Source organism: Gallus gallus, chromosome 11 (genome assembly GCF_016699485.2).
Source record: "Gallus gallus isolate bGalGal1 chromosome 11, bGalGal1.mat.broiler.GRCg7b, whole genome shotgun sequence".
NCBI classification, from domain to species: Eukaryota; Metazoa; Chordata; class Aves; order Galliformes; family Phasianidae; genus Gallus; species Gallus gallus.
In genome coordinates, this window is record NC_052542.1 from 10,713,822 (window position 1) to 10,730,961 (window position 17,140).

Genomic DNA, 17,140 nt, shown 5'->3' on the forward strand with positions numbered 1-17,140 from the left:
CGTATAAAACAGTGGCCAATTCTGTCTGTGCTGCTAACCAGGCTCTGTGCTGCCGCACCTCAGTACTGTGCCCACACCTCCCATCACACACAACCACACTAAGCTGAATGTGCAGCTGGTAGGAATTGTCCTGCCCCAACACACTGTGGCTTCGCTGTGCACTAGCTAAACGGTAAAGTCCAGATGAAAACAAGGCACTTGATTGCTTTGACACATTTGTAGCTCAAGGTAAACTCTGGACTTTCCTCTGCAGCTTACCTTAACCTGCCATGATGTAAAAATGAAAAACTCATTACCTTCTCTTGGATTTTGCCTCGTGTCAACTAGCACACTGAAGAGATCACCTTCATGTCCAGAAAGTATGCCCTTGCTGCCAAGAAGCCCCACATTTTTGCACTTAGGTTGGTAACATGTCTTGCTCTGACCTCTATGCAGCTCTCATCTTCACTAAATCAGCAAACCTGGACTGAGAGGAGAGAATGTGGAGGGTACGCTTCTGGCCCAATCTAGCTGTGTGACCAAGCTGTCAGTCTCCAGTAGGATTACATAGATAAATAGCTAATATCTTTTGTTACCTTGTTGGAAAACCCCACCTTTCTTGGCAGGGTATCCACAATCTTCATGCCATGTTTACTCTACTGTGGAATTCTCTCTTCCTTTCTCTCTCCTCCTACTCTTCTGTCAGGTTATTTACCCAAAAGGTTACTTAGTGCTGCAGGGACTAGAAGATCTCTGACTTTTGGTACTTGGGCAAAGCATTCCTGGACAGACCATATTATAAACTCTGCAGATACTTTCAAGCTTCCATACAAACTGCAAAAAGTTAAAATTCAGCAGATGTTTCCATTCTTTCCCCACTTACGTATTTATTCTATCCCATCACCCATCAATTCCAGAATTAAGGTATAAATTATTTCCATGGAGCTCTGACAGACAAACTTACATTTAAAAGGAGTTTGTAAAAATGTATGCTAAGCATGTATTTAAGAACAGAAACGCAAGAGCCTGCACTGATCTAATAGCTGTTTTTGGCCTGCATATATTAAGATTTCTCTTAAAATATAGTTTTTATGAGCTAGCAAACAGACGTGCTAACAGGGAAATGTAAAATAAACCTCCAAGTGTATTTGAAGTAGGATTCTTTTTTTTTTTTTTTTTTTTTTTAATTTTTAAGAACTAGGTTTACAACTGCAAAAAATTATAAAAAAACAAAGGCAGAATAACACACATCACTGAGTAAAAGCCGTAAGAGGCCTTCCCACCACTCCACAAGCTGGAAGGAAAGGAGGTGTATCTCTCTTACCCCAAGGTAGCTTCCGCTGTGGGAGGCTTTCATGGCTCCATCACAGACCCAGCTTGTTATCAACATGGAATTCAGCTTTCCCAGCTGCTGCCTGTGAGCTGGGACTTAAAAGAGTACTTGTCTTATCATACTCTCCCAGGGGTCCCAGCGTCAGCCCATTCCATGGCAAAATACATCCATCACCGAACTGCAGTCAGTTCCAGCCCAAGCCTTCCTGACTCCGCAGGACACAACCTTCCCAAGCAGCCTTGCTAGCTGTTACCCGTGGAACACGGTGGGTGGTTTTTATTCAAGCTCCATTAAGAACTACTGCAATGGCAGCACACCATCTAGCACAGTATCCTGTCTCCAGCCCCGGCCAAGAGTTGAAACTGAACGGGAAAGTGCATTAGAAACAGGGCTTGCACAGGCTGATGTGTTCCCAAGAACAACCTCTCTGCTTCCAGCAAGCAGCACTTTAGGCCTTCCTGCACCACAGGTTGCATCAGAACTATTATGCTTTATAGCCTCGCTGGACCAATCCTTCTTTAATTTGTCTAATTCCTCTATGAGCTCATTTATACTTCTGGCGTCCACACTGTCCCTATGGCAGCGAGTTCCACAGTTTCATTATGCATTGTATGAAGTGTTCCCCTTTTGTTTGTTTTAAACCTCTGCTAATCTCAGCTTCTGTTGCTTCCGACAGAACAAGGCAGCCTCTCCAGCCTCATATCACCACGAGACTAGAGTGTTGTAAATCAAAGCCTGAAACTTCATTCTTGAGCTGCACATGGCAATGAAAAAGATGCAGGTCACAGACACAGTTGGTATTTTTAGCGAGTAGCTTTTTGACTCTCTGCTCAGGTCCGTGCTGTGTAACACAGAAGTGGACACCTACACACGACACCAAAACTCCCTGCTCCCCATGTGAGCTCCCTATAGGAGCTGTGACAAAGCCACCAAGTTCTGCACTGCCCCAAAACAACAGGTAGCCTTCAAGAGAAGTGCTATACTTCACACAGGACATAATTCCTATGGGAATACATTCAAAAGAAGCAGTCACTGTATTCCAGTAAAATTGAAGGTGTGGGATTTTTGTTTAAGAAGGTCATTTAGTCCTGACTGCTATGTGGACGTTTAGGGCAGGAATCCACCAGAAACTCTACCTGACAAACTGAACTCGCAGCAGTTAGTTAGATGCTTTGGGCACTGAAAGTTGGCTGAGGGCACTGCACACCCCTCACCATTGCCACCAGTTCTTTCCTGCAAGTCATTGTTCTCCTTTCAAGTTCAGACTCAACTCAAAATCTTAATCTGAATGGAAACTTGATCAAAAGCTGGCACAGAGGAACAAGTCAGACTGCCAGATGTCACCTTTGCATACAGTTAGCGGCAGCATCATCACCTTCTTTCCTAATACTTTATACATAAAAGTATGTTGAAAACAAGGAGTGGACGCAGCCCAAACCTGTGGCAACATGCAGGAGTGCCTCAAGGGTGATGAGCAATTTCCCTAAACCATCTTCTGAGTTATCTCAGAGAGACAAGAATGGATTTGCACAGGAACAGCTTACTTTCTTCCTCCTAGTAGCATTGTATGCGTCAGCACCTCACTTTGAGTAGCATCAAAGGATGCTGCTGCTGAACCTAAACATGCTGGTAGTGCTTGAACTGAGTCACATCCAGAAAGTGTTGAGCAGCCAACACCAGTGCACCCATGCATTTGTGAAATCAAGCTCACAGTGCTCAGATTCTCACTGTGAGATAAACCTTTGCATTAACATGAGATTATTGAGAATTACAGTGCCTGGAAAGCAACAGCTTAAATTCTAAATTTGATAACGCAACTTCACCATCTGGAAAAGTGGGTCTAAATACGTTCTTTCAGCACCGACAGTGCTAAGAAAGCTTAGACTGGTTAGTAGTATACTGTGTGAAAAATCTCAGGATGGCAAAGCATTACAGTGTTCTGCCAGTTTTGAAGCAGTCTTTGGATTTAGATCACTTAGCAGGAAATTCAAAAGAACTGAGATAACTCTTCTTTTATTCATGCTAGCAAATGACTACACTGATGTTAATAATGTTACTCTAGGTTTATTCCACACAGCTCCAAATAAGCCTTGCTAGGATCTTAGATGTGTTTTAGCTGATAATCTAATATACTTTGCTGTTGATGAAACAGAACTCAAAATTACAATTGTACTGAATTGCTGAAATGAACTGAGGCTTGCTGAGCTAATTCAAAATGCAGTCACAAAACATCCCTGCCAAACAGCCTGGCCTTGGTATTTTGCTGCAGACTGACCACCACTTCCTGCACCAGGTCCCTTTAAGACTAAAAGCACAGGCAGCTTCCAAGACATGGAGCTGAATAGGTAGGGCTTCTGATAGTTCACTCACTCCTCTTGGCACTCAGGTACAATAAGGATATTGTTCCTTTAATGCTCAGCTTTCCTTTTAAGAAGTATGTGAGATTTCAGCCAATTCTCCCCAACGATTAGTTCAGGATGAATGTACTTAACTCAGGATTCAGCTGGAAAGAGCCCAAGTAGATGCAATCAATTTTCCACTAAGTCCACTTCCTTCTCCTCTTCCCTAACCACCATGAGACATCAGCTTGCCACTACAGCCAGTGGTGACTAGAACAATGAAAACCATTGCCTTCAGCCATGCTTATATCAAACCTAGTTGTTCCTTCTTTTGGATTATTTCCCTGATGCTTTTTCTTTCTTTCTTTTTTTTTTTTTCCTCTTATCCCATTCACAAAACTTTGGGCTAGTAAAACCTTCATGGAAAAGCAGCTGTACAGCAAACCACACATTGGTTGCTATAAACTCCAAGGTTTATACCATTCAAAACTGTACAGAATCAGTTGCAGAATTTCACTCATAGGTTATAATTTCCCCTTCACATATTTAAGCAGAACCTCCCCAGGATTCTAACGTGCTGGTTCTGCACACCTGCACCTGATAGCATCTGAGCTGTACCACCTCTGTGTCCATCACCAAATTATCTTCACCATCATCACCATCTAAACACTGCAGTACTTCTGAGATACCAGCAACAGGTCGCTTTACTTGAGCCAACCCCACACACTATTGCCTGAAAATCAACTTTTCTAACAGCAGGGATAATTTACTTCTCAATTTTAGCCAGGGTAGTAAAAAAGTAACATTTCTCCTTTTTCAAAAACAAGGCTTAGAAAACATGATCTCTGACTCTCACCTTCGTGTCTTCTTAATAGTTTAAGTAGACAATTTCCAACCTAATTTCCCCAAACGTACAAACTCTTCTTTCTTAAATAACTTGTGGAGACAGCAGAACAAATCCTGGTGACTGGGGATTCTTTAGGCTTTCTTCCTCTAGAACAGCCATCCTCAAACTTCTTTTTTTTATCATGCTCCTCTACCAGTTAGAATTTTTTCAGCACCCCCAGTATACATACACTTGTTTGTAAGTTACATATACACGTGCTATTGAAATTGGAAAGGTTTCTTCCTGCAGCCAACCATCATGAACATCCACTGGGATACCCACACCCTACTTTGGAGTTCATTGCCCTAGAAACCCCTGGGCTCTTAATACCAAGCCAGTGAACTGTTTCCGTAGGTCTGAATTTACACTGCTGAGGTTCCTGCAGTAAGAAATCCACTGACTCACTCTAAGCTACCTGCATTATTTCCAGGAAGAGCTTTGCAGGGACCGCAGCTGGAAGAGCAACAGTGTAGAGTACCCATGCAGCCAGCAAGGTAGCTGAGGTCTCTATCCAATTTAATGTTAAGAAAATGCCATACTTATGATTTAAAATACATTGATAGAGAACCATTTAGATGCAGCAGCCAATAATAAAAACTGATTGCTAAATACATGCCTGCTTTTATAGAGGTAATAAATCAGATCCCTCTAATTCCACACAGGTACAACTAAAGAGCTGGTAGACCTCATTAGCAGCCATATTCTGCACGCATGCACACAAGCAACGTGAGTCATCAACACCAACACAGCCAGCTTTGCTGTCAGAAGCCAGCAGTATCTACTAGCTTTACTTCTTCCTACAGCAGATATTATAGAAGTTTCTCTCCTCAGCTTCTTTGCCTATTACGAGCTAGGCAGTTCGTCATTCGCTTTTACTGTTATTCTGAGTGCTGTGGAAGTTCACAGGAGTGTGTCAAAATGAGTTGAGGTTTGATAGTTTCAGGCAAGAAAAATCAGTTTGAGGGCTGGTGTGGGAGGGAAGGGGAGAGCAGCAAGCCTCAGGAGGGAACAGGGAACCAGAGCAAAGGGCAGTGCTGAAAATCAGGCTGCTTGCCCCACACACAGAAGCCGGCCTGCAGGAGAGAGAGAGAGAGAGAGAGAGAGAGAAAATAAGCAGAGAAGGGCAGTGCTAGGGACCAATCAGCAGATCGCAGGGGAAGCAGCAGTGAGAGCAGATGAAGTTATTCAGGGTCCCAAACATAAGAAGAAGAAATACAGCTGCTTTTGTGTAACAATAAATGGAGCTTGTGAAGATTAGACAGGGTAGCGCACAAAGCAGCAGAGGAACCCCTTGCAATGTGTCCAACTCAGCTGCCTCCACGCTACCTCTGCTGCGTGCAGTGAGCAGGCGCAGAGGGAAGACAGGACATCTGTGAGACTTACAACCTGTTTTTGTGAGCCCCCTGCTAACAGCATGAGGCAGTGAGCACTCTCATAGGATTACAGGAATGATTTCACAAGGCCTCCATAACCTCACTGACACTGAAGTTTACCAGGGGTTTGAACGCATCTCAGAGGCCATGCCTGTCAGCAGCCTCTCCTACACCCTTCTCTCCCAGCACACTCCTGGCACGAGACAACAGCAGTGCTTACAAAATGACTTGGCAGAAAACGCTCTGCAACAATAACAACGCTTACTATCTCTGGTAGGATTCCACATCTCTGCCCCAGTCATACAAATTAAAACTTAAATGCAAAAATACAGAGCTATATCTTCACTTGTTATTTCACTTTGTAGGACAAAGTACAGAGAAGCAACAGCCTTTGCCATTTCAGGTTGCAAAGCTGTCCTTCCATCACCCAGAAACAGCAGTGTTGTGTGAAATGCTGAAGCACCTGTCCCCAGAGCAATGGTAGCAGACTGTTCTGGCCACAGACCTGTTCCTTGAGTACTAAACATCTGGAGGAAGAGGAGGTCTAAGCGTCCTGCAAATACTCAGTGATGTTCCCTAAGTAACCCATCTTCACTCTTGGCATGCCCAAAGCCTGCTGGGACATCTGAGCCGGGCAAGAAACACAGACTACACCTCAAACTATTGCATTTCCACTTCCTCCATTGCTTTAAGAAAATAATTCTCTTTGATTTACTTGAATTTTGAGCCGGGAGTGGTGGTGAGCTCTCACAAGAGAGAGTATCGCCGAGGGATGACTGTCTGAAGGGACAGCACAGAACAGCTTAGGAGTGGGTAGTGAGCACAACCAAATGTTTTCATCCTCAGCAGCCCAGCACCACTTTCTAGACACACACGGATACTGCAGTGTATCATGTTATCTCTGCTGGCTGCCAAAGTGCACTGGCTGTGCTCAATCAGTCCTGAAAACTGCCAAATGGAGTCAATAATCCTATAAATGGAGGAATACTGAATGCAGACTGGATGTTGGCCATGAGGGAGGCCACAGCGGGGTTCTGCTTCACGTCTGCTTTTAGAAAGTATTTACCACACCTAATTCAACACCATGGGATAGAGTTCTCAAGCACAGAGACTTCTTATTTTTATTTGTGGCAGTTCAATGCAGGGCACCCACGCAGAGGCTCCACTCTAATAATATTTTTACTGAAAAAGTCCTATTTTAACTCATTATTTCTAGCATAGCGTTTGTAATTAAACTTCCTTGGTTTTCACACGAGGACAGGGAACGGGCTCACCTAGGGAGAACCACACTGTAAAGCTGTTAGCCGTGGTGTGATTGGAGCAGGCTCCTGCTACTCAACAAAAAGTTCATGGCACTGCCCACAGTGCTTTAGACAGTAAATGGAAATGGCTTTGGCCATGAACAGTGATAGATCTAAAAAATCTCAGTGGAAGTTCTGGTCAAAGGAAGAATTTTCAGGAAAGGAGATATTTATTGGAAGGGGGGGGGAAATGTTTACTGTTTAAGATATAATTTACTGATTTTATTCCTCCTGTTTTGAGAAAAATGGAGGGGTGGAGAAAAATTCCTACCTGCTTATAAGCAAGCTAAAATTTCCTGAGAAGTCTAAGAATGGAAGACAATACCCACCCACCAGCAGGTAAGTCTGGAAAGTGAGCTGCAGAAGTCAATTTATCAGAACAAAGTTGCTCATTTTAAAACAGTAAGTTTATAAGGAAGCAAAACATTCAGCTCATGTCAAATACCAGGGGTCACCAAAGCACTTTCCTTGGTCCCAAGGACAGCCCACCACAGCTATAATCGGCCCATCCTCCCGAGTCCCATCATTTAAACGAGGGGAAAAAAAAAGTATGGTTGTTTATGTGGGCTTTGCGCCAAGCCCATTTCTCTGATATGCTTCTCTGGTGTATTTGTGCCTCACATCCGATTTAGAGAGTCCTCCGAATACTGGAGACAGCATTCCTTGGATACTTAAAATAAATTAAAAACACAACATTGGGCTTGGACAGAGGAATGGGAACATTATTCACATGGCCCATGCACTGGGGGCTCTAGGGAATGGTGCTGGGAAAGTAGTCTTTTAAAAATCTTACATTAGTCCATGTATTTAACGACATACAATCCTCAGAATGGTCCTTTGTAAACTGTAAATATGCATTATTGGAGCAAGTAATTATTTTCAGTAGCATGCTGTAACAGCTGTATGGCTTGGCTGCCAGATACTGCAAATATTTATTCCAGCAAATGCATCTATTTGTGATATAACAATTATTTAACAATTTACAAAACTTGTCACTCCTCTGGTACTTTCATCTCAGGATCTCTAACTCTTTTCAAAATATTAATGAAATCAGCACAGAATCACTTCTGTGTGAGGTCGGTGAGAATTAGCTGCACAGGAAAAGTCAGACTGGTTCAGTGATCTGCCCAGAGTGACAAGTCCATAGCAGAGCAGAGTAAAACCCCATCCTCTGATTCACAGGGCTGAGTTACCCCTTCAGGACCACCAGCTTAATAATTCATTCAGCTGAAAATGACTGTCTTTTTTTAATATTCTCTGTCAAAAGGAAGCTGGAAAGACAATGTAAAACCCTTCCTGTCACTGTACATCCAGGGACAATACTACCAGGTCTGCTGATGTTGTTTAATCAATTTCATAAATGTGAAGACAAACAAAAGAGCATCTATTTTGTTTCATATGTAGCAAGAGTCTTATGACAAACAGCTTTCTTAGACCCGTTTTTAAGGTGGGAAGTGATAGTGGAAGCCTTTGACCTCTAAAATTATTTTGAAAGGTAAAACCCAGGCTGTTTTCTGGTGTGAAACATCAAAGAGTTTTCAGGCCATACAGATGTCTGTCCCTTGAATTAAATACTAAACAGAAATTACTAGTGAGGATGAGTCAATAATCTTGATAGGAGATATGGATGAAGAGAAAAGACAGTCCTTTGTCAGAGAGCATGTGAAGATGAAGATAGCAGAAGCAGTAAAAACACACTTCTGCTTCACACCATCTCCATCAACAGAAGCTTCACAAAACATTTCTCGGGCAGATTCTGTCCAACTTACGCAGGACTTGCAGGGCAAAAGAGAGAGGTGTGAGTGGGGCTGTGGAGGAGAGGTCCTGGCTCTGCAGTGCAGAGCATCACCAGGAGGATAGACTGCAAAAAGTCCACAACTGGAAACGAAAAACAGGAAAACAGGCAAGAGGAATATACTCCACGGCCTTTTGGAGCTTGGTTTTCAGGTAGATTGATACTCTGAATACTAAAGCAATGAAAAAGTATTTTGCAAAACACGTAAAAACAACATACGGCAGAACCTAGACCAATAAAATTACATTCAGCAACTACCTCCACTTCCCCCCACATCTCCGCTTATCTGCTTTCTTTTACACTTTTTTCCCTGTTTTTTTCCTTTGTTTTTAGTTAATACTCACAAACTACAGAACCTGGAAAAAGGAAGCAGAAACATCTGTCGATAATGTCGGTGATTTCCCTGTGCTCTGTTCTGGATTATCTGGATTTCTTCTCCTTTGAGAGATGAACTCAACAGTAGCATAAGGGAATCTTTTCTCTTGGAAAAGCGAGTATGTCTCCACAGAAAACATTTTAAATGGACAGAGGAAGACAAGAAAGAAGAGGAAGAGCGGAATAGAAAGATGGAAAAAATAGCAGCAGAGAGATGTGTTTTTAAGACCATCAAGAGTGGGATATAATGGATATTGAGAAGGAAACTGGGCAATTTTTGCAAATCTTGTTACGATAAACAAGACAAACACAGCATTACACAATTAGGCTTTCTGTAGTATTTACCACAGCTCTTAAAAATAAAAAAACTAAAGCTGAAACCTCTGGGGGTATAATTTTTGCATTTTAGATTTCCAATCCCTGAAAAGATCACAGGTGCTGCCTATGATAGTTTCCATATTATTAATACAAAAATGTATTTGAAAAACGACGTCTATGGTCAGTCAGTCAATGCAGAAAAAATTCCCATCGTTAGTTGCCAGGCAACCTCCACCAATTAAAATAACCAGCCAATGCATTTAATGCTAGAGTAATTAATGGGAGAATGCAATTAATACTGAAACAGAGATGGAGACAAACCACTGGCCAACTACTAATCACATGTCCTCCGTCAATCAGAAACAGAGAATGATGGAAACATTTTTCATTCCTCTGTTGGACAGTTGCTCAGAGAAGAGTGATATTCTGTGTTAAAATAATTAATAAGCACATGCTTTTCTTTGAGCATCTGAGGTATCTCGCTGAAAGCAAGGGCCCAGGATTAGGATAACCAGATGTGTTGCCCCCAAAAAACAGGTCCTACCACACCTCTGAACCAACTCGATTTAAAGCAGTGACAGAATTGAAAACTCTTTTGTGACATAACATCTAGCAGAACTGTCTGCTGTGGGACACATATCTATACCTGAAACCAGTGCTGCGTCAGACCACAGCATGGCTGGGGCTTAGAGCAATGCAGAAAGCACTGCAAAATACATCCTGAAAATCACAACCAAAAGACAAACAAAATAACACAACATCAGCAACAAAAGAAAAGAACTCACAGCTAAATACATTCTGCATAAAGGAGTTTCCTATGTCAATGCCAACTCAAACACTTCTGACTACCCTTTTCCCCATCCTTTCTCATTTTTCTGAAGCTAAGAATACCATTGGATTCCAAATGGATTGAGATAAAGGAAATATTTTCCTACCAATAGGTACCTGAATGTACTTGGACTCTTACAAGGGCTGGTATCCAAGTTTGACTTTTAAGTATCAGGAGACAAGATTACATTCCTTTGTTAAGACACATTCATGGTTCAGTCTTGTGCAAGGTAAACCCAAACATCTCAAGCTAGCTGTTATCTCTACAATCTGACTGTCTCTCTTTAAAGCAAGTACCTCCCTTTTGGTGAGTTTCATATTTATAGATATTCCCGGACTGCAGCTACAGACATACCTTACATAACTTGTAATTGTCCATCTTGATAGGTGTTAAAACTGAAGGCACAGAGCTAAGTGCAAGCTGTAGCTTTTCCCAAAGTCACAGAATGACTCAGGCAAAATTCTACACTCCTGGAGCAATGTTGCAAGTTAACTCAAATACGCATCTACACAAACCACAGTCTTAGCTACCTATGCAGACGTGGAGAGACTACTACACAAATCCTTTGGTACTTTTTCCTAACTGAACTTACACCCCTCTAAAGTGCTTAGGTTTTTCCATGAATCATTCCTCAAAATAACTGCCTAGCACACAGAGAATCAGGACCTACTGCCAGCTCCATTTATGGCTTGGAAGCCACCAAACATTCAGGTGGCCATGAATTCAATCTGAACATGGGGTCTGAGTTGAGGATGAGTAACAACTGCAGTTATGCAAGTTCGGGGCATCCAGCTCTCACGCTCCAGGCCACAGGGGTCGGCAAGGAATGTTCCCACATGCACAGTACTGAATCATCCGCCAGCTTGTCTTCCCCTAAGAACCAGGTATTAACCAATGGCTCTGACAGGATTACAGACCAAAAATCCCAAAATTCCAGTCTGCTCTGGTATGGCAGTACGTGGTTAAAAAACTGCAGAGGAGAGCGTGCAATGATGTGAACTACCCAACAGACTTTCACTGTTCAGCTTCGTACCCCTCAAAGTAGTATTCTTTAGCTTCTCTGCCTTCAGTGTTCTCACTGCGTTCCTCTGCACTCAGAACAGTTGCACAAAATGGTGGTAGTCAGATGAACAGATACTGAAACTGAGTCACCTAAAATTTAGCCACAAAGCACTAAGGAGTTAAAAGTCAACAACATGCACACACATAACTCTGTACCACGATTACCAACCCTACAGTAAATGGACAAAGTATAGACCTCAGACTTGACACTGAATTTTATTTTACATGAATTTGACTTTCACAGGGAATCTAACTGAAGATTCTGAAGCAAACATTGGCAACGTGCAATTTGGATGCAGTGACTCATGCTAGACTTATAAATACGTGGGGACAGAACAAATATGAACTGGAAACAAACCTTCCACCGGGATTTTTATTTTATTCTATTAAAAACACAGCACAGCATCTAACCACCAAAACTCATCAACTGCTGATAAATATACGCTGAGGGGAAACATCCCCAAAGGGAAACATCCCTTAGGATGTTCTGTGCCTTACTACCACCAAGAGCAAACAAAAGTTCAACTCGAGGCAGCAAACATGGAAAAGAACTTTTCCAATGTCACAAGGAACTTGTACAAGTAGGGACACAACCAGCTTCCTATTAATAGGCATCCACATACAGCAGCACTCAGTGGCCTCAATAAGAAAGCAGCTGTTGCCTCTGAGACATAATACAAGTCTACAGTCAAGTTGCAAATACAGCTATGAATGGATTCCCCTTTTACACCGGTTGGAGGGCAGAGGCTAATTCAGAACGGCACATCATACCCCCAGGGCAACAGTACCTACTGCTACAGTTGTCCCTCTTGGGTCTTTTAGAATCAACGTGCTGACAGCTTTCACTGTGATCTCTCTCTAAGAGATGCTTGTACCAATGAGTTTTGTACAGTCTGGACAAAGGCTAGCACTGAGGCAGCAGCAGCACTGTCAGTAAGCAGCTGAACTGTGATACCTTTATGTTCCATCCCTTGAAATGAAATGGCTGTAGAAAACCCCCGAGTACTCCAGACTAATCAATACCTACTAGGTAAGAAATGAGCTGCATACCTTTGGGATTATACAGTTTGCTTTAGGCTTCTGATTGATCTTGCAGTTATTTCCTGTGCCTTAACACCAGTGGCAAAAGCGCAAATTAAAGACAAATGGCATGCTCAGACATTTCCCTTCATCGAGAACAGAATATGTCCCTGTTTTCCATGGCACAATACATCTCAGCTTTTAGAGCCTGGAGACTTCAAATCCCCCAGACTCTGCAAAGCTCACTCCCTACCACCTTCTACCACTCTGAAAGAAACAATGACCAAATTGATGTTTCTTCAGAGTAGAGATTTATTTTACTGTAGTGCCTACAGCCGGCCTGAAAAGATGCTGTGGATGCAACAGGGACTTGAACACTGTTGTGCCCCCTGAAGCCTGGAGGTGACAGGTAAGTTATTTTCTCCAAGAAGTATCAAACAGAGCCCATTAATTCCTTCAACCAATCACCTGCACTTATAGCACACAAGAGATCTGGCATTATTGCAATTACCCTCCAAGACATCCTGTCATGCTCTAAAATACTATCAAGAGAGACTAGACAACGAGCTCTTCAGGCGTACATTTTTCAGCAAAATTTGCAACTGAACTCTTGCCAAAATGAAAATCTTACACTTAGCAGAAGGGACGGTATATGCTGTTGCCTAAATTAATCTCTTTGTTATCTAAGATTCAGCAAAGCATGCTTACATACGAGTAACTGACATGTGCTTATATATAAGCATTTTGCTGAATCAAGGCCTAAAAGAGGTTTCAATGGCATTACAGCTAATGGGGAATTTAAATCTACTGTTAAAAAGCATCCTAACAAACTTCAGTTCTTTTCTGTAAGAGACTGTAATGAAGATATATGTTAACTATTTGATCCCAGTGAAACCAGACAGCTTTAGCTTTTACATTACCTGAAAAGAATTATCTGATCTTTGAAAACTGCCTGAGGAACATGTTTACAGGCAACCGAATATAAATTTTGATCAAGTACTTCACCTGCACTTAGACCTGCCCCTGCATTAACAGCACAGTCACTTTTTCAGTGCCTAACATCAGAAACACCCAGACTGCTCCCCTTTCAACAGGATGTATCAGAGGCTGCAGGCAAAATCAAATCCAAGCACTTCTTGCTTGCAGAGTATCCTAACAGATGATATCTGGGTTCTCCAGCCCACAAACAGTACAGCAAGCTCAGATGGCAACTGTTTCCTCGCACATATGGGCATGACTGACTCATGGAAAGTTGTACGAATCATGAAATTCTACAGCACAGTAGGGTAAGGCAAAACCACACTCTGAAAGGACATGTCTCAAATCACCCTCTGTTAGATGTACACTGGCCACACACACCTCAGCAGAAGGTCACAAAAGCTTGTTGTGCTTTTGGATAATTAAGCTGGCACTGTATTTTGCTGTTAATATGCTCCTCAACCCTTACATATATTCTTCAGAGGAACAAAGTTACTTGTGTACAGACACCTGTGGTGACAAATGTGCATCTTAACTATTAAAAAAAAGTCTGTCCCACAGAGGAAGCTGGAACTCACCCATGCAATTAGGTTAGGTTAATGCTGGCGGTGAGTGAATAGATGCCACTATCATATTTTGTAATCCTCTGCTAAGTGGGATGCTGGAGCACTTCGTTCACACTGGGAGCCAGAAGGATAGCTACTTATTCACTGTCAGACTTGAATAAAGTCATGAGCAATCCCTGAAGGTTTGAGACAAGTTTATTCTAGAGCCTGGTAATGGTCCAGAGTGATTTATAAAGGTCACTGAATTCTACATTCAGGTTATATGTTTTTTTTTTAAACAAATATTTATTTATCTGTACAAACCTCAGGAAAAAACAACACTTCTCCTTTCAAAAGTAAATGTCACAATGGAATGGTTCTTTTCATTATAAACTATATTGGTTCTGTATCAATAATCCTTTACTCTCTAATCTTTAATGATTATTTTAAATAAATGATTTACACTCAGCATATTCTGTTCAATCTTTTGCTGTATATATGTGTCACAACAAGATGTTGATCTGGATATCGAATATTAGGAACATTAAAAAAAAAAGCATGGATATATCAAGGAAAGCTACCTGACTCCAGAAAATGAGCTCTCATCCTTCCTCTGAACTTGGTGGGAATTTGTGAGCACACAGCAGTTTCAAGCAAGACACCGAGGAGGTTTCCATCAAAAGTGCTTCACTCAGAGGGCGGTGAGGCACTGGCACAGGCTGCCCAGAGAAGCTGTGGATGCCCTATCCCTGAAGGCTTTCAAGGTCAGGCTGGATAAGACCATGGGCAGCCTGCCCATGGCAGGGCATTGGCACCAGATGAGTTTTAACGTCCCTTCCAACTCAATCCATTCTGTGATTCCACAAGCCCAGCTTCAAACAAACACAGTTGAAAGTGCTGTCTTGAATTTTCCAAAGCCTATTATCCCTGGCAAAGCTATGACTTCCGCAGATGAAATACTAAGTGCATCGCTTTTACATGCATTCAGGTTTAAAGAGAAACCAAAAGAAGTTCTAAGAGTAGTAAGCAAGTAGTAAGTGATTACTTACAGTTCTCCTTTACAAAAGAGAAATACTGTGTAAGGTGTATCAACTTGTGATTTCTATTTGTTTTCATCACATTCAAACAAAACAAAAATTGAACACTACAAAAGCACAGGAACAATTAATATATATGCTTGATTGGAGTTGCATTTACAAATAGTGAGGCAAAATGGCTTTGGCTACACAATTTTTTTTTTCCCCCTGTAAAAATGCTAAATATACATTGCAGTTTCATAAACAGGTGATTTAAAGCTTCATAGTGCTTATAAATGCCAAGCTGAATCCATTTTGTAAATGTAATCTTTAAAACAACCAAATACTACTTTTTGGGGCCGTTGCTTAAGAATAACACCATCAAACACTTACATATTGCAAATTAAAAAAAAAACTTCTGAAGCTGGAGTCTCACATAGGAATTGTCCCTCAGAAAACGAGCAAGATGAGGTCTCACTTTGCACACTGGTTGCTACAGGAACATGTATTACACAAGGAAGCTGCTTAGTAAGGCTGCAGTAGGTCTGACTTACCACAAGAGCAGCACGTGAAGCAGTTGGTATGATAGAGGTTACCCATTGCTTGGCAAGCCTGGCTCGCTCCATACACACCTTTTCCACATTTTATACAAATACCTACAAAGAAGAAACAGAACAAATGTTAGAATTCTTTTCAGATCCTAAAGTTAGCTCTGGGCCATTGAATCACAGTACTCAAAGTACCCCCAAATCAATGAGCTCCTCCACATCATTAAACTCAAGTCTGCAAGCCAGCAGCAGACAGCTTGTATGAAATAAATACATTGTAATTAACTCAAAAGAAAAGGGTTGCAGTAGGCCTCTGCTGGCAGTTCAACACATGGAGGTTAGCTAGAGACAAATTTTGCTCAAGAAACAACCTAGTAAGACCTTCACCCTTTTTCATTCAGTAATCACAAATGACAACAAACAAACATTTTCTCTTTTCCTCTCTCCAGGAGCACAAACAGTACATCAGCAATGCTGGTCCAGGTGGAAGCCAGCACAGAGAAACAGGCCTTGTTAGTTGAATTTAGTAATTGTTTAACTGCCCACAATTAGTAATATGCAACCTCTAAAACATAACCTGGGAGCTTACAAAACAGAAGGGCAATGTTTCCACCTTTCTTATGGTCTAAGGGCAAAAACTCCAGCTAGCAGTTTTGCAGTGGGGACAGAAATTCACCTTCAGTGCCTAAAGCCTGCTCGTGGTGAAGCTGGGGATGTTTCTCATATATAGTCTAAGATGAAAGTACAAAGAAGCACAGTGCTGGCACTCAGGTGTCAGTCTCACACAGGGCAGGCTCACTATGAAGCAGAAATGAACTGCTCACAAATCTGTATCCTTCTTTCACGTACTCCAGAGAACCGATTAAGTTCATCTGAGATGATCATTGGTCTCTGACTGGAGCTGTAAAGTGCATCTCAAAACTCTGACTTTGGAAACACTACAGTAGAAAATAGAAATTGAGTTTTCTACCTTGCACAGCTTTATAAGGAAGTTGTGATCTATGGGCTGTTCGAGGCCCTATTTCTACAAATGCATGCACAAGCTTAGCATTACTAACATCAACCAAACTGCTCATGTACTTAAAAGTCTAGGAACTCAAGAACTACAAAACCGAGCTTTAATCACCCAGAATTTTTCCGTTATGCTACGAGCATTTTATTTTATACACATATGCGCACACACAAAAATATAAATGCAAGTTGCTCAGAGAAAATTAGTATATTACGAATTAGTAGAAATTTACATAGCAGGAAAAAAAAAAAGGCTAACAAATCATTTGGTGTCTCAGTTCCCCTTCCACTTCCAGCATATGAACTGGAGAGGAAAGAAAAATGCCATCTGTCTCTGGCAGATAGCAGTAAGGAGATGAGCAAAGCTGGCAGAAGAGCAGGACCCATCAATACAGCTGAGATTTAACCAGATCTCCCAGTAAAGAAACAGTC

At 41.8% G+C, this 17,140-nt stretch overlaps 1 protein-coding gene and 1 non-coding gene across 3 annotated transcripts in view; both read right to left on the reverse strand.

Annotated features, from left to right (window-relative positions):
* WTIP (WT1 interacting protein) overlaps positions 1-17,140 on the reverse strand; it is a 74,093-nt gene that overhangs the window by 30,643 nt on the left and 26,310 nt on the right. Inside the window, exon 2 of one of the 2 annotated variants that reach the window (XM_001232878.7) lies at positions 15,704-15,805. In XM_001232878.7, coding sequence (XP_001232879.3) covers positions 15,704-15,805 — 102 coding nt within the window. Of the gene's footprint in view, positions 1-10,882; positions 15,351-15,703; positions 15,806-17,140 lie in introns of those variants that run through there. The other variant, XM_046899659.1, reaches the window with a different exon arrangement.
* MIR6589 (microRNA 6589) lies at positions 8,852-8,961 on the reverse strand. Its single transcript, NR_105458.1, has one exon. It is a non-coding gene; the product is annotated as a microRNA 6589 (primary transcript).